The 26937-nt window shown below is 41.1% G+C and overlaps 1 protein-coding gene across 2 annotated transcripts; it reads left to right on the forward strand.

Annotated features, from left to right (window-relative positions):
• The first annotated feature begins 10660 nt into the window (after positions 1-10660).
• On the forward strand, positions 10661-23570 carry LOC311106101 (uncharacterized protein). 2 transcript variants are annotated; one of them, XM_084148412.1, is made up of 29 exons: positions 10661-10819; positions 11578-11750; positions 12055-12159; positions 12827-12898; positions 14403-14496; positions 14951-15003; positions 15204-15293; positions 15391-15498; positions 15584-15697; positions 15867-15908; positions 16683-16749; positions 16997-17079; positions 19460-19508; positions 19605-19711; positions 19900-20016; positions 20122-20241; positions 20450-20545; positions 20729-20821; positions 20933-21010; positions 21103-21180; positions 21290-21361; positions 21455-21532; positions 21642-21713; positions 21819-21875; positions 21972-22046; positions 22141-22227; positions 22322-22375; positions 22590-22652; positions 22875-23570. In XM_084148412.1, the coding sequence occupies exons 1-29, from the start codon at positions 10798-10800 to the stop codon at positions 23301-23303; spliced, it is 2748 nt and encodes a 915-aa protein (XP_084004538.1). In that variant the 5' UTR covers positions 10661-10797; the 3' UTR covers positions 23304-23570. The 2 variants fall into 2 exon arrangements, with proteins under 2 accessions (XP_084004538.1, XP_084004539.1); XM_084148413.1 differs by having other exon boundaries at positions 16686-16749.
• Positions 23571-26937: the final 3367 nt, after the last annotated feature.

The following is a 26937-nucleotide window of genomic DNA, read 5'->3' on the forward strand; positions in this document are numbered from 1 at the left end:
GGATGGATGGGGCCATGTATCGTGAGATCTTGGCCAACAACCTCCTTCCCTCAGTAAGAGCATTGAAGATGGGTCGTGGCTGGGTCTTCCAGCATGACAACGACCCGAAACACACAGCCAGGGCAACTAAGGAGTGGCTCCGTAAGAAGCATCTCAAGGTCCTGGAGTGGCCTAGCCAGTCTCCAGACCTGAACCCAATAGAAAATCTTTGGAGGGAGCTGAAAGTCCGTATTGCCCAGCGACAGCCCCGAAATCTGAAGGATCTGGAGAAGGTCTGTATGGAGGAGTGGGCCAAAATCCCTGCTGCAGTGTGTGCAAACCTGGTCAAGACCTACAGGAAACGTATGATCTCTGTAATTGCAAACAAAGGTTTCTGTACCAAATATTAAGTTCTGCTTTTGTGACGTATCAAATACTTATGTCATGCAATAAAATGCAAATTAATTACTTAAAAATCATAGAATGTGATTTTCTGGATTTTTGTTTTAGATTCCGTCTCTCACAGTTGAAGTGTACCTATGATAAAAATTACAGACCTCTACATGCTTTGTAAATAGGAAAACCTGCAAAATCGGCAGTGTATCAAATACTTGTTCTCCCCACTGTATTTACGAGTCATATTATTTGAGAGTCAATGGATATAAATTGTGCCTTTAAGTAACAGTATATTTTTACATTTTCAGACAGAATATAAGCAATGTTGACTTTTGTTGTCAATGACCCTTTTATTTCATGAACATGTAAACACATGAATACAAACTTTGGACTAAAACACATGGAGTTTTTACAAACTAGGCTGCTCCTGAGTGTGGCGAGTGTGCACTGTGGAACTGCGGCTTTAAAAAAAGTGAAAACAGAGCCTAATTATTGATAGTTGTTTGGCAAATGTAGGTGCATTAGAAACCTCAGTCACTTATTTCAGATGGTCTATAAAAATCAAAACCTCTGGGCTGTATGCGATTTGAAATTATGATTTGAAAAAAGTTGAATTTTTGTTAAGAAAACTAAAACAGAACATGTGCTCTGTTTCCTGGCTCCATGTAGACCGAAGTTACACGCTGTTCATCAGCCTTTTCAGTCACAATTTAACAATTGACAATATTGTCACCCATCAGAGTATTCTCAATTTAATATATTATTATATATGTGAAAATAGTTTTGATATTGTGTAGGTGTAGTTTTGATGGACATGTTGGGTGAAGGGGCAGGAAGGAAAAAAAACATATACTCCCAAAAACTGCTTATAACATCAATTCTGCTTGTGTTTTGTGATATCGAAATTGTAACAATGTCTGTGTGTTTTAAAGAAAAGTCCAGGATGAGGACAACAAGGAAGACACTGTGTACAGCATGGGTGTGTTCTTCAGCAGTCTTAGGGGCTTCTTCCAAAGTCACTCTTGGCCTCAACACAAGGACATTTGCACCTGTTTAAGAAAGTAAGGCTAAAACATAACATTGTGAATGTAGTTGTTGAATGTGTTGTCAACATAATTTGTGGTGGGGGGTTGGGTGAGGTAGCCTGGTGGAACAAGACAGATACATGGATACCGCTCCCCAATAACGGAACTACCATCCTCCCTGGTAACTTTTGACAATTCGACCCCTAATGCGACATGATTGATTTGAGCAAGTTAATTGTGTGTGTGTGAGAGAAAATGTCTCACTTACTTTAAATTATGTCCATCACCCACACTTTGGAATCCAGGACCTGGGCGAATTCCTCTGACATTTCATGGTATGATGTGTAGGTGTTGGGGATCTCCAAAACACATCCGCGGGTGAGTGATTGGGGGCTTCTCACAAAGTCACTCTTGAGCTCAACAAAGCAGACGTGAATGGCTGAAGACACAAGGACGTCTGCACCTGTATAAGAAAGTAAGACAGAACAGAACAAAAACACTAAATTACATTTGCATTTAACCTCCATAGAAGCAATATCAAACAAACACGCTAGGAGGTGGGCTACTTAATTATCATTGTTCAACATTTATGTTACCTGTGCAAAATCTGAGAAACTGCTTTAGGCGGTCGGTTGAGCAGTTGCGTATGTACAGCGTCTTCTGCCAGTTCATGTCATTGATCAGAATCTTGACTTCATGCGCTTCAAGAAAATCCAACAAATCTTCACTTCCAGCAACTGATGAGTAATCTTGGATTGACTGTTCGACGATGACCTTTTTCTCACTTGGTATGGACTGCAAAAATGTTTCCAAGAGGTCTTCAGATTTGATCTGTTCTCCAAGACAGTGTTGCAGAAATGGTTTGGCCAATGCTATGGTGAAGTAGCTTATATCCAAGGACCATCACTTTTGCAACAATTTCCCATGAGTCCTTCATGTCATGCCTGATCGTGGGAATTTTTTATTGTGGTCCCACTTGTGCACTTCCTCATGAATGTTTCCCAGTATTCACTTAAGGCAGCCAGACTCTGGTTATCTATCTATCTATCTATCTATCTATCTATCTATCTATCTATCTATCTATCTATCTATCTATCTATCTATCTATCTATCTATCTATCTATCTATCTATCTATCTATCTATCTATCTATCTATCTATCTATCTATCTATCTATCTATCTATCTATCTATCTATCTATCTATCTATCTATCTATCTATCTATCATCTTTCAATAGCTAACTAGCTAGTGATAAATTGAGTCAATTCAAATCTGGTATTGGGAACAAAAGAGGTCAATACACGTCTTCTAAAATAGACTAGTATTTTAATTAATGCAAAACACTTCAATGGTAAATATGATGTTCGTATATACGGGTCCACTGAAATACCACGCAAGGCAGACAGGGAACTGGTCCATTGTTATAAGTTCTTCTTTAAATACTCTGACAGAGATAGTTCCTGCTCCAAGCAGGCCTATCAGAGTAGAGACTGAGCGTGGTTTAGACTTACTCAGCCTATCGTTGGCGCACAGGCTGGTCCCAGCCCCTTGGCGCTTCACTGTTGCCAGGTGTTTAGTTGTTTTGCAACTTGTCCCGAGTCAGCAACCTCAGACATCTTTGTAGCAGAACACATGTCCTTGAGCATTCTAACAAAGAGGCAGTGTGTGTGTATGTGAGACACAAGTCTTATCTCAGCCTACCCCCTAATAGTTCCCCACATTAATCACAGCTTGTTATGTTAAACAGTCTATATCAGTACAGCACAAACCTATTATGTTTAATCATTAATGTATTCTTTCTAAGCTAGGCATCACATCTAAAATATAAGAGAATCATTTCCCACACTAGACTAGCTACATATCCTAGCCTGGCTATCAGCTAGTATCCAGGTGAACGTATTGTCATAGCAACAAAGCAAATATCTATCAATTTAAGTTGCCTTGTTGCTTAAATTGCTACACAGCCAACGATCAAGACAGCTAGCTAGCACAGCTGAGTCAGTCAGTCACGCACACACAAAAACACGGTCAGTCGCTTACACTGCCAGCTAGCTACATAAGGAATTACAAATAAATTACCCATTTTAATCGATTTCAGACTACGGTTCCATCAGCAGCATGTTTTTTAAACTAGCCAAATCAAAAAAAATTATATTTGTCAATATTCATACATTAATGTAAGAAAATTGTTATTGAAATCAAAATACCACTCATATTTCAGATCAAGCAGTAAAGCTTCATATGACACCAATAAATATGCAAAATTGTATTATTTCTTAATTATGCTTTTAGATACAAATGTCAAATATATGTCAATAATCCTTCCTCCAAAGGACCATTCTATGGATTAAATGTTGTGAAAATCCCAAAAATGATGGCCTTTTTTCGTCCTGGTTTAGTGAGGAAGCACCCAGCTTTTCTTTATACTACATTTATTTCTCAGCTCCTTAAAATGAGCTAAGGGACCTTTTGGAATTTAGGGAATGGGGAACATGAAGGAATTTGGGGGAGGGTCATGCTTTTTCAATTTTGTTGCTGGGGAAGGTTTAGTATTTAAAAAATGTGTCCAGAGGGGTATACTATGATGCAAGCTAGATCTACTTGGGGTTTTCTAAAGCTAGCCAGCTTCAGTTAGCTTCATATTCCAGCTTCATCCATATTACGCCGGTGTATATTGCTCTTCTGCCTGCCACTAACTCAAATGTCGCACGTGGCTAGTCGAATGCCGAACCCTTTATTGAGACAGTGCTGAAACATCAATCCATGGGCGAGTCAGTGCCACATTTTCATTTGTGCCAAAATCAAAATTAAAGAAAAGTTATCTTGCAAATTCAGCAGGTTATGGTTTGAAATAGGCTTTTAGAAGTGCAGTCATCATTTTATTACTTTCACGACTTCCTCGGAAGCTGCCACCTCTCCTTGTTCCGGCAGGCTTCGGCGTTCGTCGTCACCGGCCTTCTAGCCACTGCCACGCCTCATCTCATCATTCCATTTTATCTTGTTTATTACACACACCTGGTTCATATCCCCTCATCAGTACCTGTATAAGTGTTCCCTTTGCCCCCTGGTCTTTGTGTGTGATTGTTTATTGTGGAGGCTAGCTAAGCTTGGTGGAGCTCCGTGTATTTTGTATCGACGGGATATTTTCCTGTGTGGCTGTTTCGCGTACTATAGTGTTTGACGCATTTCTGCGTAACTCTGTATTTGCGGAATAAAGCCTGTTATTCTGTGATTTACCCTCCTGCACCTGACTCCTTCGACATCACCTCATCACAATGACTTATCGTTAATGCCATCTATGGTGTACTTTGGTGTGCTTATCAATGCACAAGCACCTTTTTTTTTTTTTACCACTCCTATCTATAAAATAATTATATTTAGTAATACAAAAGTTTTACTGTGCATGAAGTTTCAAATGCATTCTGTCATTACTAAATGTGTAATATGATAGGTATTTTAACAATTCAATTTTTCCATAATAAACGAAAGAAGGGGATGATTTGTAAGTCGCTCTTATCCAGAGCGTCTGCTAAATGAAGTAAATGTAAACGTAATGATGACGCAATCTTTGCGAGAGGGAGGGAATCTGATTTCATTGGTCCTCAACTCGCAGCTCAGACACTTCATTCAGGGTAAATGGAGTTAGTCCTGTGTTAGCCTGCCCCAGAGCAGGTTAGTTCTGAAGGATTCTTTGCGATAGAAATATACCTGGCTAAAAGGTGAGCCACTTTCGCTGTACCGGTTATCCCGAGTTGAACTCAGAGTTAGTTCGCTAACTCCTCAAACCAGTAGTACAGGGCTCTGGGGCCTCATTTTATAACCGCTATGTAAATTTCACACTAAATATCTGCGTGCGCGATTTCAAAAAATAATAAGTACGTAGACAATTATTGAGATTTATATAGTTGGCGCACCACACATATGCCTGTTTCCCGTTATAAATCTGTCATAAAACTGCAAGCGTAAACGGGCATCATAACTCCGCCTAGAAAACGCCTTCCATTCACCTTTTATGGTGACAATAACGCTGTATAATTTGGAAATCTTGGAATTAGGCCATGGCAGTTTTTAAAAGAAAGAGCAATGGGCGATTCAACGGCAGAAAATGTGTTGTTGTTGGGTATCTCAGATTGTTCTGGCAATTCTCACGTAGGAACTTTATTGGGAGGAAGGATGTTTAACATGCTTTTTACATTTGTATTACAATTTATTTTATTTCATAATGATTAAAGTGGCCATTTTAGGCCTTTTGTAGACCTATACATGCCTCCTGTAAGATCCTATGATGGAGAAGCTGGCGGGAGCCCCGTGGAGAGTTGAAGCTCTCGACCCACTCCACTGCAGCCCTGTCGATGTGGATGGGGGCGTATTTGGATGAAAATACACTATTTTATCTTTTAGGCATGTCATATTGACCAAAAACAGAGTAGCCTAAATTAATATATACTGAACAAAAATATAAACACAACATGCAACAATTTCAAAGATTTTACTGAGTTACTGTTCATATAAGGAAATCAGTCAATTGAAATAAATTAATTAGGCCCTAATCTATGGATTTCACATGACTGGGCAGGGGTACCATTGGGTGGGCCTTGGAGGATATAGGCCCATCCACTTGGCAACCAGGCCCACCCACTGGGGATCCAGGCCCAGCCAATCAGAATGAATTTTTCCCCACAAAAGGGCTATATTACAGACAGAAATACTCATCCGAGACGATCCCACAGGTGAAGAAGCCAGATATGGAGGTCCTGGGCTGGCGTGGTTAGGCGGTGTCTGCGGTTGTGAGGCCGATTGGACGTTTTGTGGCATTGTGTTGTGTGATAAAACTGCACATTTTAAAGTGGCCTTTTATTGTCCCCAGCACAAGGTGCACCTGTGTAATGATCATGCTGTTTAATCAGCTTCTTGATATGCTACATCTGTCAGGTGGATGGATTATCTTGGCAAAGGAGAAATGCTCACTAACAGGAATCTAAACAAATTTGTGCACAACATTTGAGAGTAATAAGCTTTTTGTGAGTATGGAAAATTTCTGGGATTTTTTATTACAGCTCATGAAACATGGGAACAACACTTTACATGTTGCGTTCATATTTTTGTTCAGTGTATTTTATATGATACTTTTAGCATTCAAAGGTATGAATTCGACATTTTTCTAAGGTATTATCTTAGTTGTATTGGCAAACTTGATGTAAAGAAGTGACATTTTATATCATAATGTGAATGTGTCTAAATACCAAATAAAATACCATTGAATGTTACAATTATCCCCCATTACAAATCTGAATGTAATCTGAGTCTTGTGAGAGAATACATCAATAATTATTGTCAGCAACTACACCAATCAAAATACTTACTGATAGAAATGTTATATGATTAGATACATGGGAAATGTTCCGCAGGTTTTGTCAATAAAACAAATAATTATTTATGGATTTAAGCAAAACTTCCTTTGCATGTAGATACACTAACCAAGCATTAGCAAATTGAATAACAGTTATTTCTAACATTAATTATTTAGTTGTTACTTTGTGCCCCATGTTACTTTGTCCCCCGGTCTCCCCTACTCCTTATTATAAATAATGTACAGTCCCAAACATTATTTTTTTTGTTGGTACTATTCACCCCTTTTTCGTGATATCCAATTGGTAGTTACAGTCTTGTCCCATCGCTGCAACTCCCGTACAGACTCAGGAGAGGCGAAGGTCGAGTGCCATGCATCATCCGAAACACTACCATGCCAAGCAAAACTGCTTCTTGATACACTGCTCGCTTAACCCAGAAGCCAGCCGCACCAATGTGTCGGAGGAAACAACTGGCGACCGAAGTCAGCGTGCATGCGCCCAGCCCGCCACAAGGAGTCGCCAGAGTGCGATGGGACAAGGACATCCCGGCCGGCCAAACCCTCCCCTAACCCGGACCAATTGTGCGCCGCCTCATGGGTCTCCCGGTCGCGGCCCGGCTGTGACACAGCCCGGGATCAAACCCGGGTCTGTAGTGACACCTCTAGCAATGCGAGACAGTGCCTTAGACCGCTGCGCCACTCGGGAGGCCCTACAGTCCCAAACTACATTATTTTAAAGCCAGAGTTTTTAGCATCAGCATGATTTAGGCGTGTTAGCGCTAGCCTCAGACATTCAAGTTGAGTGCATATGGGAAAACTGGGCTAAAATGTAACATGAGTTAGTTGTAACAGATAAACCAATGTCGTGTATTAGGATTATGCCTTTGTTAAATGTTTTTCATGAAGAAATGGAATGTTGTTTATCTTAGTTCAAATGTAGCCGTTTGGAGGGTGACGCCCCAGGGGAGACTGGTGATTGGCCAGAAGAGGGAGCAACCCATCTGTTTGCATTGTTTATAAGTAGGAGCTAGACAAAGGGGGAGTCAGAAGCATTCAGATTAATTTGGGACGGTGCTTCTCCAGACACCGCGGGTCTGTAACTTATGCTGTAAACGTGTGATATTAATAAAAGCCTCTAATCACAGTGCAGCCTAAGCGGACTCTTTGATTGACAGCAATAAGCCACCAACAGCAGACGCGACACGACACCTACATTATTCAGTCTGTATCAAATCAATAGACGTTTTGTTTTTACAACTTTCTAACTATCTATTACCGGAATGTACTTTTGTCTGGCAGTGTTTCACAGTGAATCATGCTACAAAACAGGTTGTGGCGGGACACAAGATGCTCTCAAATGTTTTTAATTTTGAATATTGACATGTGGCAGTTGGGATGCAGGTGTGCATCATCTCAATTCTCATTTTGTCTCAAACAGTGGCAGACTCGAGTGATCACTATCAAACACATCAGCAAGTGGCCACTCAATGAAGGGCTTAGGGGCCAAGTGTGCTTTCAACATAACATTGGCGAAGTATTGTCTTATGTAAACAAGTCCGAGACGCTGCGTAATGTGGGCAGGTCTGTCTCACTGTCTGTTACTTGGATAGAGCGCAATCAGCACAGCTGTTTCTCTGTGCATGACAATTCTCCCTAAGTGGGTATGAGTGAAATCAAAACCCAACCCTCAAATATCCAATGGATCTGGGAATGTAACAGCTTCCGTAAATATCTCAAATCTCAGTTTTGGAAGATACTGACTTTATGATGAAAATTATACTATTTACACTTTGTAGTCACTTTTTTACATTAGAATCAATGTTTCTGACTAATATCGATGCAACATATACCATTTTCAACCAGAGAAGTTGGTTTTTGAGTTCAGCTGCCCTTTAAGTTAATTAGGTATTAGAAATGAGTAATTTCAAAACCATGTATCTATCTCTGCTGCATCCCTAGTTATAGATTATGTGGTTAACTGTATGGATAAAAGGCAACATTCTGCTGCCCTCTTCATTGACTTGTCAAGGGCTTTCGATACAGTTGATCACTCACTGCTAATTCAGAGGCTTTCCCCAATTGGCCTAGACCAGGCTGCATGCAACTGGTTTAAAAATTACTTGACAGATAGAACTCAATGTGTATCTACTGATGGTGTTAAATCAGCTTTCCTGGATATTACAAAAGGTGTCCCGCAGGGGTCGATTCTGGATACTGTACTTCTACTTGTCTGTAAAAAACTGTAACCTGCACTAACATGTCGATGATACTGTTGTGTATGCCATTGCCCCAATGGTTGACCAGGCTCTATCTGAACTACAGTCTGCTTTCATTGTATTACAGAAAAACTTTATCGGCCTGAAATTAGTATTGAATGCAGGTAAAACTAAGTATATGTTGTTCTCTAGAGCACTTAAAAATAACTCTGATGATTTAAGCATATGTACTTTGGATGGTGTCCATATTGATCGTGTCCCGGCTTACAAATATCTGGGCATCTGGACAGATGAAAAGTTGTCTTTTAAAAAGCATATTGATGAATGGAAGCTGAGAATAAAAATGGGCTTCTTCTTTAGAAATAGGTCCTGCCTCTCGCTAAATAGTAGAAAGCAGGTTATTTAGTCGACTTTCCTATCGGTCCTAGACTATGGCGACATCATCTATGTGAATGCAGCTGCTACTTAATTAAAGCCATTAGATGTATTTTATCATAGCGCACTGCGCTTTATTACGGGCGACAATTTTAGTCCTCATCACTGCATTCTCTATCAGAAAGTTGGTTGGCCTTTGATGTCACGTAGGTTGATACATTGCTATGTTTTCATTTATAAAGGCCTTTTACAAAAAGTCACGCCGTACCTAACATCTTTACTTTAGACATACGAGTTACCACACCCGTTCTCAGGGATGGCTAACTCTGGAAATTCCTTTGATCTCTACGGAGTTAGGTAAATCAGCCTTTAGTTTCCGTGCACCTTATTTGTGGAACAATCTTCAAAATGTTCTTAAATTTGATGTTTTGGTGCCGCTAGTGCAATTCAGAAGGCTGATTGAGGACCTTATTACAGATGAATGTGTTTGTTTTTTATGACCATGTTTTTCTTTCTACTTGCATTTTGTGTTTATATTGATGTGTGTATTTTATGTAATTTATGTAATTCAGGGGTAATCTGTAAAAGAGACATTGGTCTCAGTATGACTCCCTGATAAAAGAAATTACATTAAAATAAAATAAATGTAGCCTACTAGCCAAGTGTTTTGAAGGGTAGACTACACAAATATAATTATATGTTTTGACATTTACATAAAGAAGCGGTGGTGACTTTCTGAACTGTTGGAGTTAGACCAATGGTTTAAAGTAATACAGAAAAATATTGGTATTTGAGTTGTGATTGGAGTATTGACCAAAATATCAGGTGTTGGATTTTCCCTGTAACATTCACCAGAAACAACCATTTCACAGCTACTATAGGCTATTTCTTTTAATAAATGCCCCAGGACCACCCATTGACCCTGACCCCAAGTTATGCCCTTGGTTGGCCTACATAAGCCATTAAATTCTAACCAAACAATGCCCATAATTTGAACTGTGGCTGTAGTTGAGAGATAAATTCAAGCACTCCAATATCTAAAAATAAAAAATTGTGTTCAGCGCAATACTGTGTGTCTTCATGCGCCCTTATTTTGCGCAAGGCGCACTTGACCATAATGCCAGGTGTGATGTTTAGATAATTATATGGTTGTTGTTTTTTACCTCCATGTACTGTGAGAAGAGATAATACATTTGGACAAACTTACAAAACCATATTATATAGATCAGATACAAGCAATATATGTTTTAAGACATTAGGCTAATGTTCTACATAAAATGTGAAAGGTCAGCCCATTACTGTGAAAAACGGATTTACCTGTTCTGCACATTTAAACAACAGAACACCCACACCTTGGCCAATGGCCATCTAAATTGAGTTACTATCGTTGTAACTCAGTCAAGATCATCAATTCACAGCAAACGGCGAGGTGTAACTGGAGTGGCTGTTGAGTTGAATGGAGTTGAACCGACCCAAAGGTATGGTGATCTACGCACTTTTAGTGACTTTTGCGTACTTTAACACACATGTTTTATAGATTACCGACATATGTTTAAAGCTTTATGTGGTCAAAAAATGTAATGGGTTTCGTTTGTTAAGTATATTCCCCGGTAAAGGTAACAGTAATTTGTCATTATCACCAACTGTATAATCTACTCCATTCTACTTTATACGTAAATTGGAAACATGTAGATATATGACATTTGAAGCAGTCCAAATATTTGTCTTTTTCGCGATCATGCAGGGGCGTTGTCAAAATAAACCTGAAGTAAAAGTCATGTAATTCTGTACTGCTGTTGTCACTCAACATGCATAATTTAGTTATCTGTCAGTTATTCTACTTAGAACAGATAAGATATACTGTAGATGTAGTCAATTTGGTGTGTGCATTATGGCTACAAATGTACTCTGAGGTGAATGCATCGTTACATGGGATGGAGTACAGTGTGAGAAATAAGGAAGTGCATCAGATAATATGTTTATCTATAATATTAATACACTTTTATGCCATTCATAAATGAACAGTTGGCCTATGCATTTTTGATACTCTGGTTCTCGTTTTTGTATTGTATTTAATATTGTTTTCAATGCAACAGCCTCAGTCTGTAGGTGATTTGTACAATAGGATACAAGTCTAAGACAACTGAAAAAATATTCCAACACATGCAATACAATAAACACGTTGATTTGTGAATGGAAAATATAATTGTGTGTTAATCTATGCTGGTTTGTGTAGTTCCAGGGGGAGGGCCTGGAGATGGAGCAGGGGGAGAGGGAGGACTAGTGGTCCAGCCTGGGAGGAGTGAATGGAAGCTTGCAGAGCATGGAGGTTTAGGAGAGCTGTCTGCAACCAACACCACTAAAGCAGCCAAGACAGAGCCCAAAGCCCCTGCAGGAGGATCTGGAAAGGTATGTAGGAGAGGGTCAGGTTCAATGGGAGGACTGGGGAGACAATGAAAGTAGGCCAAAAATATTGTGATTGGGGAGAATTTAGTACACGTATATATTAAGGGTATAGTCAAAGACCCTACAAGGAAAGTAACAATGGTTCATATAGAAACAAGCAAATAACCTGAATCCTAACCCTGTACTGAAATAAATGCCTGTGCATGTGTGCACTATGAAAGCAATAATATATTTACCATCTAATTTTACTCAGACATATCCATCCATCTGTCAGTTGTAACAATTACAGTCTCTCTCTCTCCTTCAGCTTGACCTGTACCCATTCGACAGCCCCCCGTCTTCAGACAGCGAGGATGAGGACAAAGGCAAGAAGGAAAAGAAAAAGAAGAAGCTAAAGAAGAGGAAGAGGAAGGTGAGTCGCCTAAGCGGTTCCAGTTTTAACATTCCCTACTTGGAATGTATTGTTTACTGGAGTCTCTCAGATTTGGTCAAAGAGTCCCGAACATAAATGCAGTGTCATGTCAGTGTGCAGTTTCAGAACTGTACGCTCTACACTAGTAGTTTAGGGTGTAGTCGCTCCACAGCTGAGGGCTGCTCTCCGAAACATAGGTGTATTGTGCAATGGTGCGGTTCTCAATTGGGTCAGTAGGGCTTACTAGAGTCAGGAATACCGATGGGGGAGGGGGGGGGGGGGGCAAACATGAAAAGTGACGGTAAGGAGGGGGGAGTGGCATTAAGTTATTGCAGAGTACTGTAGATCACAAGCATATAACTTATCTGATCATAAGCATAGTACATTTTTTGACCAACATACAGAAGTTATTGTGTTTGCAGTAAGCTATTGGAGAGTGGCTATCTGTTACCTGTCTGTCATCTGTAAGTCTGTTATCTAGAAATATTGTTCTTTAATAGTGGGGCATTCTGTAAGACCCTTTTAAAATTCAATAGAGAAGCACATCCATTACATTCACTCATGAATGGTAAAGTATGAACTAACCAAATAGGTGAGGTATCTACTGACATGTACTTTACTGGTGTCAATTATGCAATACTGTAACCTATTTTTTTCTTGTACACAGGATTCCAGTTCATCCTCTTCCTCCTCCTCCTCCTCCTCCTCCTCCTCTGACAGCAGCTCTTCAGACAGTGAAGTAAGCTATGCAAATCTCTTAACATGTGACCTAATGTTCATCATCATCACATCAACATCTGGGTTTGATTGAGCGTGTCTTGTGCAATGGAACCAATAGAACAGTCACAAAAGTGTGAACCTTGCCCATCTGGCAGTCCAGGCTAAAGCTGCCTGTTGTGAATGAGTCACTGAACAAACAGAGAGAGAGTACAGTTTGGTTGGATTGGACCATGTGTTTAGTTTTAGACAAATATCTTGTTCATGCGAAGCCAAAAGGAGACTTGAATCCCCCAATGAAACAATTAAAGTGAAAGGAAGCCTAATTGCTTTATAGAGCGTGTCTTGGCAACGCTGGTATCTACCCTGAAACCAATCCATTGTTGCTTTAATCCTGGGAATACTCTTGCCAAGCGTATCCAAATTAGGTCCCTTGCCATAACACACAGCTTTATAAAGTGGATGTAGTATCGTCTTACTATGTCACATTGGGCTGGGCAGTTTTGATTTGATAATAAAGTGACTAATGTGAGCTTGATTTAATCTTACTCTTCTCACTTTTAGATGTCCAATCATTTAGATTTGTCTTTCGTTCAGAAATAAAAATGGAATCACATTTTTGGGAAATTAGTCTTGGGAGATGAATGCACCTGTTATTTCGAATATAAAATAAACATATAATCAGTTTGAAATAATGTTTGTTAAGATTTGCTTTGATTATCGATAGCAGGTACTTTGATGCCACAATAGAAACTCAACTGCCAGCGTTGTATGCTGGTCTGGAACAATGGCACTATGTTCTGTCAGCGTTAGTAAGCAGGAGATTCAGGTTTGCGTGCTTGAGATATGTGGGGTTGAAAGACTAGCTGAAAGACTAAAAGCCACAATGAAACCCATATGGTAGGCGTGCTGTGACCTTTGCGATCCAGATCTAAGATAGACATAGGAAACACACCCAGTCATAACCTGTTGAGCTGGTTCCCACATGATCAGGAAGCAGAGAGGTCCCTTACCACTGTTGTGGTAGGGATTTGCTTACTATCTGGAATATGCTCCGATATGATCCGTCAAAACACTCTGCCATAGCAGCAAACAAACAAACAAATTAACAATTATGCATAAGGTGGATGTACCTGTATGTGAATGGTGTGTGCATGTGAATGGTGTGTGGGTGTAGGTGCGTGTGTGTGTATAAGTAATTTATTAGTCATGAATAATAAAACAAGGATGGATACACCTGGCAGGTGGAACCTGATTGAATCCGTTCTTGTAGATGCTGACTCATCGTGCTTATTTATTCTGTTGAATGAACCCCTTTGTCACTGCAGGTCCTAGAATACATCTATGTCTACTACCCATATGTTTTTAAACTAAAGTACACCCAGAGATCTAAAAGTAGATGTATCCATTGTTCCTACTGCACTTCCGTCCTACTTGTCAGGGTATTTTTTGTTCTGATATGTTAACGTTAGATTAATAAGTCAAACTCGCAGTGAGTGTAGTAACTTCTGTTTGTCCTTCTGCAGGATGAGAAGAAGAAGAAGAAGAAGAAGAAGAAGAAGAAGAAAGAAGGTGCTGGGGATATCATAGTACATGATGTAGCCTTCATATCTGAGCCTGGTGAGTGACACCTGTGTTTATGTGCGTTCGTGCTTGTGTACTGAAGGCTACGTACTGTAGTAAATTACCTACTGTCTTTATACACAAATGACCCCTACCTGCCTACTGCTCAAGTGACACATTCACCTCAATTCACATTATATGTATAGACACCATGTTTATGGCAGCATTTTTTATAATAAAGCAATGATGGGAGGAAAATGGGTAGGTGAGGCAAGGGTGGGGTAGGTGGGGTAGGTGGATAGGTAGGTAAGCACAGTCCAAAGAGCATGTATTGAGTCATACATTTGATTGTAATTTTGTTGACTGAGGGCGTTTTATCTGACCATGTGCATTGTTTATGTTCAATCAATCATCTTTATACAGAAACACCACAAAAATACACAGAACATAATGATACTATTATAAATCTTATATTCTTGTTCACTAAAACATATTGACTGGTTGTTTGCAGGGCTTGAAGGCTGCACTGATCTAAACCACGAGGAAACAGAGAAGAAAGAGGATGTGAGTGGGTTTCATAACTTGTTGTTTTATGTCATTTCGTATCATCATCATGGTCAATTTCCTTTTCCAGGAGTTACAAGCCTTAGTGTGTACAGTAACAAGAAGCAACATTAATACTCTATATCGCAGAGTAAGTCAGCGTTCACTTCAATGTTACCATGGCAGGATTTAGAACATGCATTTTTGTCCCCACCTCTTAGAATTCAGGCTCAGACAGTGAAGAGGAGAAGAAGAAGAAGAAGAAGAAGAAGAAGAAGAAGAAGGAGAAGAAGAAGAAGAAGAAGAAGAAAGTATGTACTGTACCTCTCCTGTATACATACCGGTGGTAACGTGTGAAATGTCTCATGAAAGACCTAATTTTCTATGTTCCTGTTTTCTGTCTCTCAGGATTCCAGCTCCTCTTCTTCATCATCCTCTTCATCATCCTCATCAGACAGTGAGGAGGAGAAGAAAAAGAAAAAGAAGAAAAAAAAGAAGACCATGAAGAAGAAAAAGGTTTGATTCAACGTGACATCAGATAAATGTGGGTGCCCATTTTGTCTACACAGCACATTAACTATTTGTTTGAATTATTTTTCAGGATTCCAGCTCCTCATCTTCATCCTCTGATAGCTCTTCATCCTCCTCATCCTCATCCTCGGACAGCGACAAGGACAAGAAGAAGAAGAAGAAGAAGAAGAAGAAGAAGAAAAAGGTAAGGAAATGTCTCATTGCACCAACGTGGCTAAACAATCTCAAAGTGTTATAAACAGGATATCGTTCCTCTACCAAATCAGCAAATCAGACTGAAACCTTACAATATGACCTGACATTATTGTGAAACATTTACCTGACGTCCTGACTTATGGACATTTCTCTTCTAGGATTCTGGCTGCTCTGCTGACAGCGAGGCAGACAAAAATAAGGTAATATAAAGCACCAGATTAGGAGTTCAAGCGTGTTGGTAGCATAACATAAACATTGAAAGCTTTTAATGTCACGCCCTGACCTATAGACTCTAGTTAGTTTGGTCAGGGTGTGAATATGTGTGTGTGTTTTTCTATGTGGGGGATTCTATGTTTTGTATTTCTATGTTTGGCCGGGTGTGATTCCCAATCAGAGGCAGCTGTCGCTCGTTGTCTCTGATTGGGGATCACACTTAGGCAGCCAGTTTTCCTGCCTGTGTTGTGGGATCTTGTTTTGTGCTCGGTGAGTTTGGCTTGTGTGTATAGCCTTCCGACGTCACGTTTCGTTGCCTGTTGTTGTTTTGTGTGTTTATTCGGTTTAATAAACATGGATGCATTTCACGCTGCGCCTTGGTCTGACCCGTTCATCAACGTCCGTGACATTTAAACTGAGTCTAAAGCGATTTCTGCTTTGCAATCACTGTAGTGTACAACTTAATTAATATTCTGTTCCATAATAAAACTGCCTTATTTTGCCATGTTATTCCCCCTACATACTTAACACTTCAACTGCTATCCACACCTCATTTGTTTGCAGTCCACACAGAAGTTAGTGCAATGAACAGCAAGCTCTCAAACAGCAGGCCAGACCAAACCAGACACAACAGGAAGAACAGTTATTTTCCTCAATGCATTCGTTTTTGGGGAGGCCTTCCTTGGCCTACTTGCATGCGCTTGCCCAGAGAACCCTGCAAGAACATACTGTAGTTACATCTGTTCTGTTGTGTTTGGGAGCAGGGAGAAGAGGGAGACGGACAGGGCAAGGATGAGGACAGCTGTACTGCTGGCGTTTCAGCAGCTGGTATGTCATTTCTTCTATTAAAATGTCACAACGTGTTTTCACAACATGTTCTACATGCAAAGCTATTATCATTCTGGATGCTTTCTTTGGAAACGTGGTCATTGTAAACACAGCATCACATCAGATCTTTCATGTTCATTTATCTAACGTCATTAAACATGTCCACAATGGACGCCTATCTACTTGGTTTCATTGGGTATAAAAAAGGGCAACAAGAAAGGATGACTGAATCCATGTATCTCTGCAGGTGAGGAGGGTGCTGGGCTGGAGGACACCCTGGGACAGAAATCAGGCAAAGGAAAGAAGAAGAAAGATGAGAAGAAGAACAAGGTGAGGTCATCGAGGTGCATGACAACATTACTTTTCGAGAGTTTTAACCTTGAAACATATCATGTACTGAAGCAGAAGTGTTCAAAATAAGCATGATTTGCTTATTTTACATGCATTTCTTAACCTATATCAACTGTTAAAATCTGAGCGGTTGTTTTGGACCCAGTACCGCATTTTCCTTGCCTGCTTTTGCTCTGGCTCTGCAATAGTCAATTTGTTAATGTACACCTGTATCCGAATCCCACAGTTATTACCTCTCTAACAGTACTAAGCATGTGTTTGTAAGACTTATAGCTTTGAAATTGAAATGTATCTAATGAAGGTAGTTTACAATATATGTCACGATCGTCTAATGAGGAGGACCAATGCGCAGCGTTGAAGGTGAACATGACTTTATTAAATTAAAGCCGAAACACGAAAACAACAAACAATGACGAAACGTGAAGTCCTCCGTTACAATGACTGACAAGGAACAAAAACCCACAACCCCAAGGTGAACAATGACAGTTTAAATATGGCTCCCAATCAGAGATAACGAGCCGACAGCTGACACTCGTTACCACTGATTGGGAGTCACTGGACCAAACAATGAAACACAACCAAATACAACACAACCAAATGAACACACCCTGGCTCACAATACACAGTCCCGGAGCCAGAGCGTGACAGTACCCCCCCCTAAAGGCGCGGACTCCGACCGCGCCTACACCCCAAATAGGGAAGGGCTGGGTGGGTATTGTTCCTCGGAGGTGGCTCCGGCTCCGGGCTTGACCACCACCCTATTACAATCCCCCCGTAGTGCCCCCAGTCCGATCTGACCCAGTTAGCTGGATCAGGACTGCCGACGTGCACCCCTGGCTTGGCGCGTGAGGCAGGAATGGACCGGACCTGGCAGACGATACGCACCCTTTGCATGGTGCGTGGAGCCGGAACAGGCCTCACCAGGCTGAAGACTCGCATCCCTGGCTTGGTGCGAGTAGCAGGAATGGGCTGAATCAGGCTGACGACTCGCACCCTTGGCTTGGTGCGAGTAGCAGGAATGGGCTGAATCCGGCTGACGACTCGCACCCTTGGCTTGGTGCGAGTAGCAGGAATGGGCTGAATCTGGCTGACGACTCGCACCCTTGGCTTGGTGCGAGTAGCAGGAATGGGCTGAATCCGGCTGACGACTCGCACCCTTGGCTTGGTGCGAGTAGCAGGAATGGGCTGAATCCGGCTGACGACTCGCACCCTTGGCTTGTTGCGAGTAGCAGGAATGGGCCGGACTGGGCTGGCGACGTGCACCACAGACCTGGTGCGGAGAGCAGGAACGGGCAGAGCCGGGCTGACGAGACGCACCACAGGCTTGATGCGGAGAGCAGGCACGGGCAGAGCCGGGCTGACGACGCACACCACTGGCTTGGTGCGGGAAGCTTGGATGGGCCGGACTGTACTGGGGACACACACCACTGGTCCTACACCGGGATCTGGAACGGGCCGGACCGGACTGGCAACACACGCCAGTACCTCTCGCCGTGCCTCTACTTCCTCCATCCCCTCTTCGACCAGTGGCCCCCGTAACCCGGCGGCCTTCTCCGGCAACCCACTGGGCCGCTCTATCGCGGCCTCCTGCTGGTCCGACGTCGTGAGCCCCCCCCTAAAATTTTTCGGGGCGTCTCTCCTACCCGTGGACCAGGTCTCCATATTGCTCGCCAGCCTCTCGCCCTTCTGCCATAGTGTCAAGCCCTTCTCCTCCTCACTCGGCTTGACCCAGTCCAGGAGGCGAAGGAGATCTGTGAGGGATCTCCCTGGCGACGGCTCCTGGACACGCTGCTTGGTCCCATCTTGGTGGGTTTTTCTGTCACGATCGTCTAATGAGGAGGACCAATGCGCAGCGTTGAAGGTGAACATGACTTTATTAAATTAAAGCCGAAACACGAAAACAACAAACAATGACGAAACGTGAAGTCCTCCGTTACAATGACTGACAAGGAACAAAAACCCACAACCCCAAGGTGAACAATGACAGTTTAAATATGGCTCCCAATCAGAGATAACGAGCCGACAGCTGACACTCGTTACCACTGATTGGGAGTCACTGGACCAAACAATGAAACACAACCAAATACAACACAACCAAATGAACACACCCTGGCTCACAATACACAGTCCCGGAGCCAGAGCGTGACAATATATGTGTCACTTAGAAAATGTCAGCAGAGAGCGTCAGAGATTAACAGGTTAAAGTTACAAAGGAATTAAACTTCACTCTTTCTCAGGTCTCTGTCTGGTAAAACACAAACATATCTACACACGGACACTCCTCTCCTCACTTTGAATTTAAACTCTGTGTATCCACTGAATTACTTTCTCTGTTGTAATACCCTCTCCCCTATCACAGTGTAAGAAAGACATAGCAAAGGAGGGTGGCACAACAGCTGAATGGATTTGTAAGTAAATCAAAAAATTATAGTCTCAGAAGGGATATGGAGATTATGAAGGGGAAATCTTTGAGAATGATAAAGTCTTCTTTCCCGTGACCGAAGGTGGTAGAGATTTTCTTGAAGGAATGGAAGCTGGAAATCTGAGTGATGACGAGAGAGACGGAGGTAAGGAGAAAGAGAAGAAGAAGAAGTTGAAGAAAAAGAAGAAGGTACTCATCTCATTTCCCATTGGCTCCCTGTGCTACAGTACAGACAACCTTTCCCACAAGTATTTAGTTGAGCTGAGTTATTCTGCCCTAGGACTTGAGCTCCTCTCCAAAAGTGTAATGCATTGAGCTCATGTAATTCATTATGTAATACAGCTGTAATACCCTATTGAGTGTTTTTTCAATTGAAGGACTCTGGCTGTTCATCATCCTCTTCATCATCTTCATCCTCGGATAGCTCTTCCTCTTCAGACAGCGAGGATGACAAAAAGAAGAAAAAAAAGAACAAGATGAAGAAGAAAGCTAAGGTTTGTGGTTCCAAACTAACAACCACATTGTTTACTATGGTATTGTTGGATGCTCCACACCATCCCCATATGACTGACGGATTGCACGCTCTGTTTTTGCCACAGGATTCCAGTTCTTCATCTTCCTCCTCCTCTTCTTCCTCCTCCTCTTCTTCCTCCTCCTCCTCTTCCTCCTCTTCTGATAGCGAGGAGGAAAAGAAAAAGAAGAAGAAGAAGAAAAAGAAGGTGAGAAAGCTATGTGTCGTATGATTTAACACAAAACAAGCATATTGTTTTTGATGACTCACTATTGACTGTGGTAATTTCTGTATCACACTAAAACTGTGGAAAACCATAACTAAAACTATGGCCATCTATAGCCCTATGACAGACATCTGTCCTAGAAAGTTGTTAAGTACTTCATAGTGACCTGCTTTTTGTTGTTGTCCCTCAGGATTCTAGTTCTTCATCCTCTGACAGCTCCTCATCCTCTGACAGCGATGATGACAAAAAGAAGAAGAAGAAGAAGAAGAAGAAGAAGAAGAAAAAGGTAAGTGTAGCAATTAAATGTTCTATGTCCATATTGCCCTAGTTATTCCATTGGCTATTGCATCCCTTTGGCTCTATCTCCTCAACATTACAGCATGGAAGCAAAGGCAGACATGTTACAAAGCGTCTTCTTCTTTGGAAAATACAGGATAGATGTCTGATTTAAAGTTTTTGTCTGTTTCAGGATTCCAGCTCCGATGATTCAGATAGCGAGAAAGACAAGAAGAAGAAGAAGAAGAAGAAGAAGAAGAAGAAGAAGAAGAAGAAGAAGAAGAAGGTGAGTGCTGATGCATATAGATGTTATTTTGAGAAACCCAGTGTGCAGGGTTATGGTTAGATGCCAACTGGTAAGTGAATTAATTCCACTCTCTTCATTATTCTTTGACAGGATTCCTGCTCATCAGACAGCGAAGACAATAAGAAGAAGAAGAAGAAGGATAAGAAGAAGAAGAAGGATAAGAAGAAGGTACGTTTTTTCTATTGTTTGTCTTGGGGGAGGGTCTTTTCAATTTTTAAAGATATTGAAGATATCAAATTAAACTTTTATTGTGTGTCCAGGACGATTCTGACAGCGAGGAAGACAAGAAAAAGAAGAAGAAGAAGGACAAGAAGAAGAAAAAGAAGAAGGAGGATAAGGTGTGTTTTCTATTGTGCTGTCTTGGAGAGGGTCCATTTTTGAAAGAACATTTCATTTGAGATATCTAATGACTCCTGAATGACCAGAATATTTATCTTGTGTGTCCAGGACTCTGACAGTGAGGAAGACAAGAAAAAGAAGAAGAAGCACAAGAAGAAAAAGATGAAGAAGGATAAGAAGGTAATGTTTTAATTGTCTGTCTTGAGGAGGGTAGTTGTATTTGTTATTGAAAGATATTGAAGATATCAAATTAAACTTTTATTGTGTGTCCAGGACGATTCTGACAGCGAGGAAGACAAGAAAAAGAAGAAGAAGAAGGACAAGAAGAAGAAAAAGAAGAAGGAGGATAAGGTGTGTTTTCTATTGTGCTGTCTTGGAGAGGGTCCATTTTTGAAAGAACATTTCATTTGAGATATCTAATGACTCCTGAATGACCAGAATATTTATCTTGTGTGTCCAGGACTCTGACAGTGAGAAAGACAAGAAAAAGAAGAAGAAGCACAAGAAGAAAAAGATGAAGAAGGATAAGAAGGTAGGTTTTTTATTGGCTGTGAAACAAAATAATAATTGAAATAACTGTTCATTTGAGATATATAATGACAACTGAATGACCAGAATATTTCTTATGTGTGTCCAGGACTCATCGGACAGCGAGGATGATAAGAAAAAGAAGAAGAAGAAGAAGAAGAAGAAGGTATGTTTTTTAATTGACTGTCTTGGAGAGTTATCCTCAAACTAACGACAGTAACTATCAGAATGTGACTGTGGATCGTTCCTCCTGTGTACCCAGGACTCTTGTTCTGACAGCGAAGAAGATAAGAAAAAGAAGAAGGATAAGAAGAAGAAAGACAAGAAGAAGAAAAAGGTAAGTAACACAAATGTATTTGCAGGTTATTTATGAGCCACTCTGAGTGGAGGCTAATAATATAGGATTGTTATTGTATTTTATGTGTGTCTAGGACGACTCCTCATCTGGAAGTGATGATGATAAGAAAAAGAAGAAGAAGAAAAAGAAGAAGGAGGAGAAGAAGAAGAAGAAAGAAAATGTAAGTCCCCATAAAAGTAAATGTTATTTGGAGATGAACGATAGTGAGGTGAACACTGGAATCTGACGGACCATGTCCTCTGTTTGCCCGGTAGGGCTCCTCTTCTGGAAGAGATGATGATGAGGAGAAAAAGAAGAGAGACAAGAAGGTAAGGACCAAGAAGGTAAATGTTATTTGGAGATGCACATGATACTGGTTGGAACAATGTCTTTCGTCCGGACGCGAGAAGGACAAGAAGAAGATATAAAAAGATAGGCAAATTCCTGGTAGACTTTTGTTGTGTATACAAACAAACATGTGAGACCAAAATAGCTTAGGAACTCATTCTCCTTAAATGTACATTGGTAATTTCTTTGTTGCAGGACTCCTGTTCCGATGTTGAGGGAGAATCTAAGAAAAAACTGAAGAAAGATGACAAGATAGAGGTAGGGACAAGGTAGTGAATATTGAAATTGTATGCAAAGAGAAAGCCAAAACCTCAAGGTTTTCCCTGGGGTAGTCCAATCATCTCCTCAATGTCTCTGCTCTAAAGCAGGTATGTAGGACAGCTTTGAAGTAAAAGCTACTCATAGGTGTGAGTCTGCAAGAAGAGTTTCATTAAAACGTATCAGTTCCATTCTAATAATATCCCATTTATTCCCTTTTAGGATGGACCTGAGAATGAAAAGTGTGGAGAGCTGAAAAAGGAGGGGAAATATGCAGGTGGCTTGGTGATGGGAGAAGGGTGCATGGATGGTAAACCATCTGACGATGGATCAGCTATTTGCCCAAAACCCACCCTGAAGTTGGAGTCCTGGGGGCCGTCGGCGAACGCCAGACCCAACACTCGTTATGAGTCCCTTTATAGCTCCTCGTACTCAATCAGTCCAAGGGAGAGCAGCCCCTCCCGCCTGCCACTCAGCCCCAGGGAGAACAGCCCCTCCCACCTGCCACTCAGTCCCATGGAGGCCCTGATGGGGAACCCAGGCAGGACCAGTGACCGTGACCCAGTGACCGGGAGAGGACCAGCCAGCAGCAGAAGCACACTGCTCAAATCCAGTGATCTGCTCAGGGGTCCTAAGCCTTATCAGCCGTAATTAACATGGAGATTGGAAAAAAAAGGCCAAGATAATTCATGCTCATTACAATCAGGTGTATAGGCTGTAAAATTATCAAAAGTATAGCATTCTGTCAGAAATAAAAGATAATTCATGCTCATTACAATCAGGTGTATAGGCTGAAAAATTATAAAATGTATAGCATTCTGTCAGAAATAATTTCAATTGGTCAATTTGTCATCTATTTTCCTACTGGCCCTCATACCTGTAATATTCGGTCCAAAATAAAGAAGCTGGTCAACTTTTGCAATTGGTCAACTTTTGGCACTTTGGAAATCTCACACGTGACATGCAATATGTATACCTAAAGAAAAGTAAGGAGTTTGAAGATAATTGATGAGTACGAGGAGTCAGGTGTGTGTGTGTGTGTGTGTGTGTGTGTGTCTATCTGAGTGTACTACTGCCTCTACCTCAAAAACGATTGTTTTTATGGCACTGGTGGTAGTGCACTCAGCCGGCAAACAAAGTATCACTGATTAAATTCCCACTCAGAGGAGAGGGGAGGAAATTACTCAATCACTGCACGTGATGATTGCTGGTTAATGACAATCATTTAAATAGGAATTCTTACCTGTCAGACATCACATCACTGGAGGCAGTCGCAATTATGAAGCCAACAATAGTAGCCAGAGTGGCATGGACAGAGGACAGCAACCTTGTGATGAGATGGAATATATGAGATCAGGATATGAAAGTGCACACAATTGGTTTTTCATTGGCTCTGATAGATTGATCTGGAGTTGTTTTGATAGAACTAGAAATCTGCTCACTCAAACACTCACTCAAATACCGGTTGTCAATTACTAATTAAAAATCATTCAAGGACATGAACTAGGTTATGCACATACGTAAATATTCATGCAATAAAGCCTACTTTTCGCTGACCGCAACCACATCGAGACAGCTTCTACCTCCAAGCAATAAGACTGTTGAACAGCTAATCTAGAGCTGACTACACCCATCTGCACTCTCTACCTGCAGCACTGACTATATACACACTCATAGAATCTACCCACACATCCACACACACTTACACTGATACTCCCGCACCAGTGGAGGCTCTGCAGAGGAGGAAGGGGAGGACCATCGTCCTCAGTGAATTTCATACAAATTAAAATAGTGAAACCTATTTCAACCTCCCGAGTGGCGCAGTGGTCTAAGGCACTGCATCGCAGTGCTAGCTGTGCCACTAGAGATCCTGGTTCGAATCCAGGCTCTGTTGTAGCCGGCTGCGACCGGGAGACCCATGGGGCGGCGCACAATTGGCCCAGGGTAGGGGAGGGAATGGCCGGCAGGGATGTAGCTCAGTTTGTAGAGCTGCCACCAGTATCCCTTTCATTGATTGGGACTGATACTGACCTTATATAATGTATATTCTCATGTGTATTTATTTTACACAGTGTACAAAACATTAGGAACACCTTCCTAAAAATGAACAGCCTCAATTCTTCTGGCCATGGACTCTACAAGGTGTCGAAAGCATTCCACAGGGATGTTGGCCCATGTTGACTCAAATGATTCCCACAGTTATGTCAAGTTGTCTGGATGTCCTTTGGGTGGTGGACCATTCTTGATACATACGGGAAACTGTTGAGCATGAAAAACCCAGCAGCATTGCAGTTCTTGACACACTCAAACTGGTGCGCCTGCCACCTACTACCATACCCCGTTCAAAGGCACTTTAATATTTTGTCTTGCCCTTTCACCCTCTGAATGGCACACACACAATCCATGTCTCAATTGTCTCAAGCCTAAAAAATCCTTCTTTAACCTGTCTCCTCTTCATCTACACTGATTGAAGTGGATTTAACAAGTGACATCAATAAGGGATCATAGCTTTCACCTGGATTCACCTGGTCAGACTGTCATGGAAAGAGCAGGTGTTCTTAACGTTTTGTACACTCATTGTATGACTAGTATAACTGCATTGTTAAGGAAGAGCTTGCGAGCAAGCATTTCACAATACTGTTTACACCTGCTGTATCCTGTGCACATGACGAATAAACTCTGATTTGATTTGATTCTGATTTGATCTGCATCATTCCAACTTTTGAAAGCTGATTTAAGCCCTTTCCTGGATATGAAGAACAGTGCCACAAGCCAACATAAACATGATGCACTCGCATTCACCAGCCGCATGGTCGAAATATGAGGAAGCAGGAAGAGAACTGTTCTTGAAATACTTTGTGGGCGTTCCACCATAGAGTTCGTTCACGCTACACCAGGGGTGTTAAACATACAGCTCGCAGGCTGGGAGGTTTTTTGATAACTCATTCAAAAGATATTACATTTCAATTAATGGCCATTTTTATTGTGTCCTTTTTTATAAAAAGGAATTTATGAAAACAATGAGAAATATGTTTAAAAAAATACAATGTTGAGACTGGTATGTTCACAACATGTTGTCGAAAAAACATATTTGTGCTGAGGTAAATGTGGGGTTGGAAGTACTTAGTAGGGTGTCTACTAACCATTATTTTTTTCAGGGGGACTGTGGCCTAAATATCCAGCAGCACTTCGTACTAGCTCCGCCTATTCCATTGCCCCCAATGCAATACAATTTACTATATATGAAAATCATATTTGGTTATAAAGAAAAAAAAATATTTTTTGAAATTATATTTTCATCCTATTTTTATATTTTTTATTTATCTATTTATTCATATATAGTTTTGTAATCTTTTTTTTTTTTTTGCCGAGGTAAAAGTGGGTTTGGAAGTACTCAGAGTAGGGTCTGTAGAATCTGGTGTCATTTCATGAGAGACTAAGGAATACGGAGTGTTAAAACAACAGTTTGTATACCTGTACATAAAGTACCATCTTACACAAGACACCTTAAGGAATTCATGGCTGCCTCCCAAATGGTTCTATTCCCTATATAGTGCACTACGTTTGACCAGAGCCCAGACTATTATGAGGTTAACAGTATTTTTTTGTGCTTTGTACAATTCTTTTGCACTAAGAAAATGTCACCCTTAGTACCTTTTTACACAAGAAACCTTACACTAGAAGAGGTCAGAGGTTAGAGGTTAGGCGCCTGTCATTAAGGACTGTAGGGAAGACGGACCAGATAGTAGACTGGTCAGGCTATCAAGGGGCAGCCTTTAGACTCCATCCATTCCATTGTCTTGTTCTTCCAGAAATACAGAAACTCCTCTCCTATCATCCTATCTTCTCTATCTCCCCTCCAGACCTTCAGGCTTTAGCTAGTGCTCCCTCACCTCTCCTGTAGAATAATAGAATGGAGACGTTGTAGAATTAGAATGACAGACATTCCCGTTCCATTGCAACGTTCAATGCTGGCTGGACCAGACTGACAGTCTTACAGGGTGTTGTTGTTAGTGTGTGATGTTAGGAATGTCTAATTCATAGATTTTTACCAGAAGCCTGGATAATGCAAGTTATGTTTTAAACAGCCACAAACATATAATACAGTTATTATTTAAACAGCTACTACAAACTCCAGCTAACGTTAGCCACCACTAGCTAAAAATCAATGGGAGTGGTACAGTAAGGGCCATTTTCAACAACTTCTCTGGTTGAAAACGGCCTATGTTACATCGATATTAGTCAGAAACATTGATTCTAATGCAAAAGATCCTACAGACAGTGA

This window comes from Coregonus lavaretus (assembly GCF_964263955.1).
Source record: "Coregonus lavaretus genome assembly, chromosome: 30".
NCBI classification, from domain to species: Eukaryota; Metazoa; Chordata; class Actinopteri; order Salmoniformes; family Salmonidae; genus Coregonus; species Coregonus lavaretus.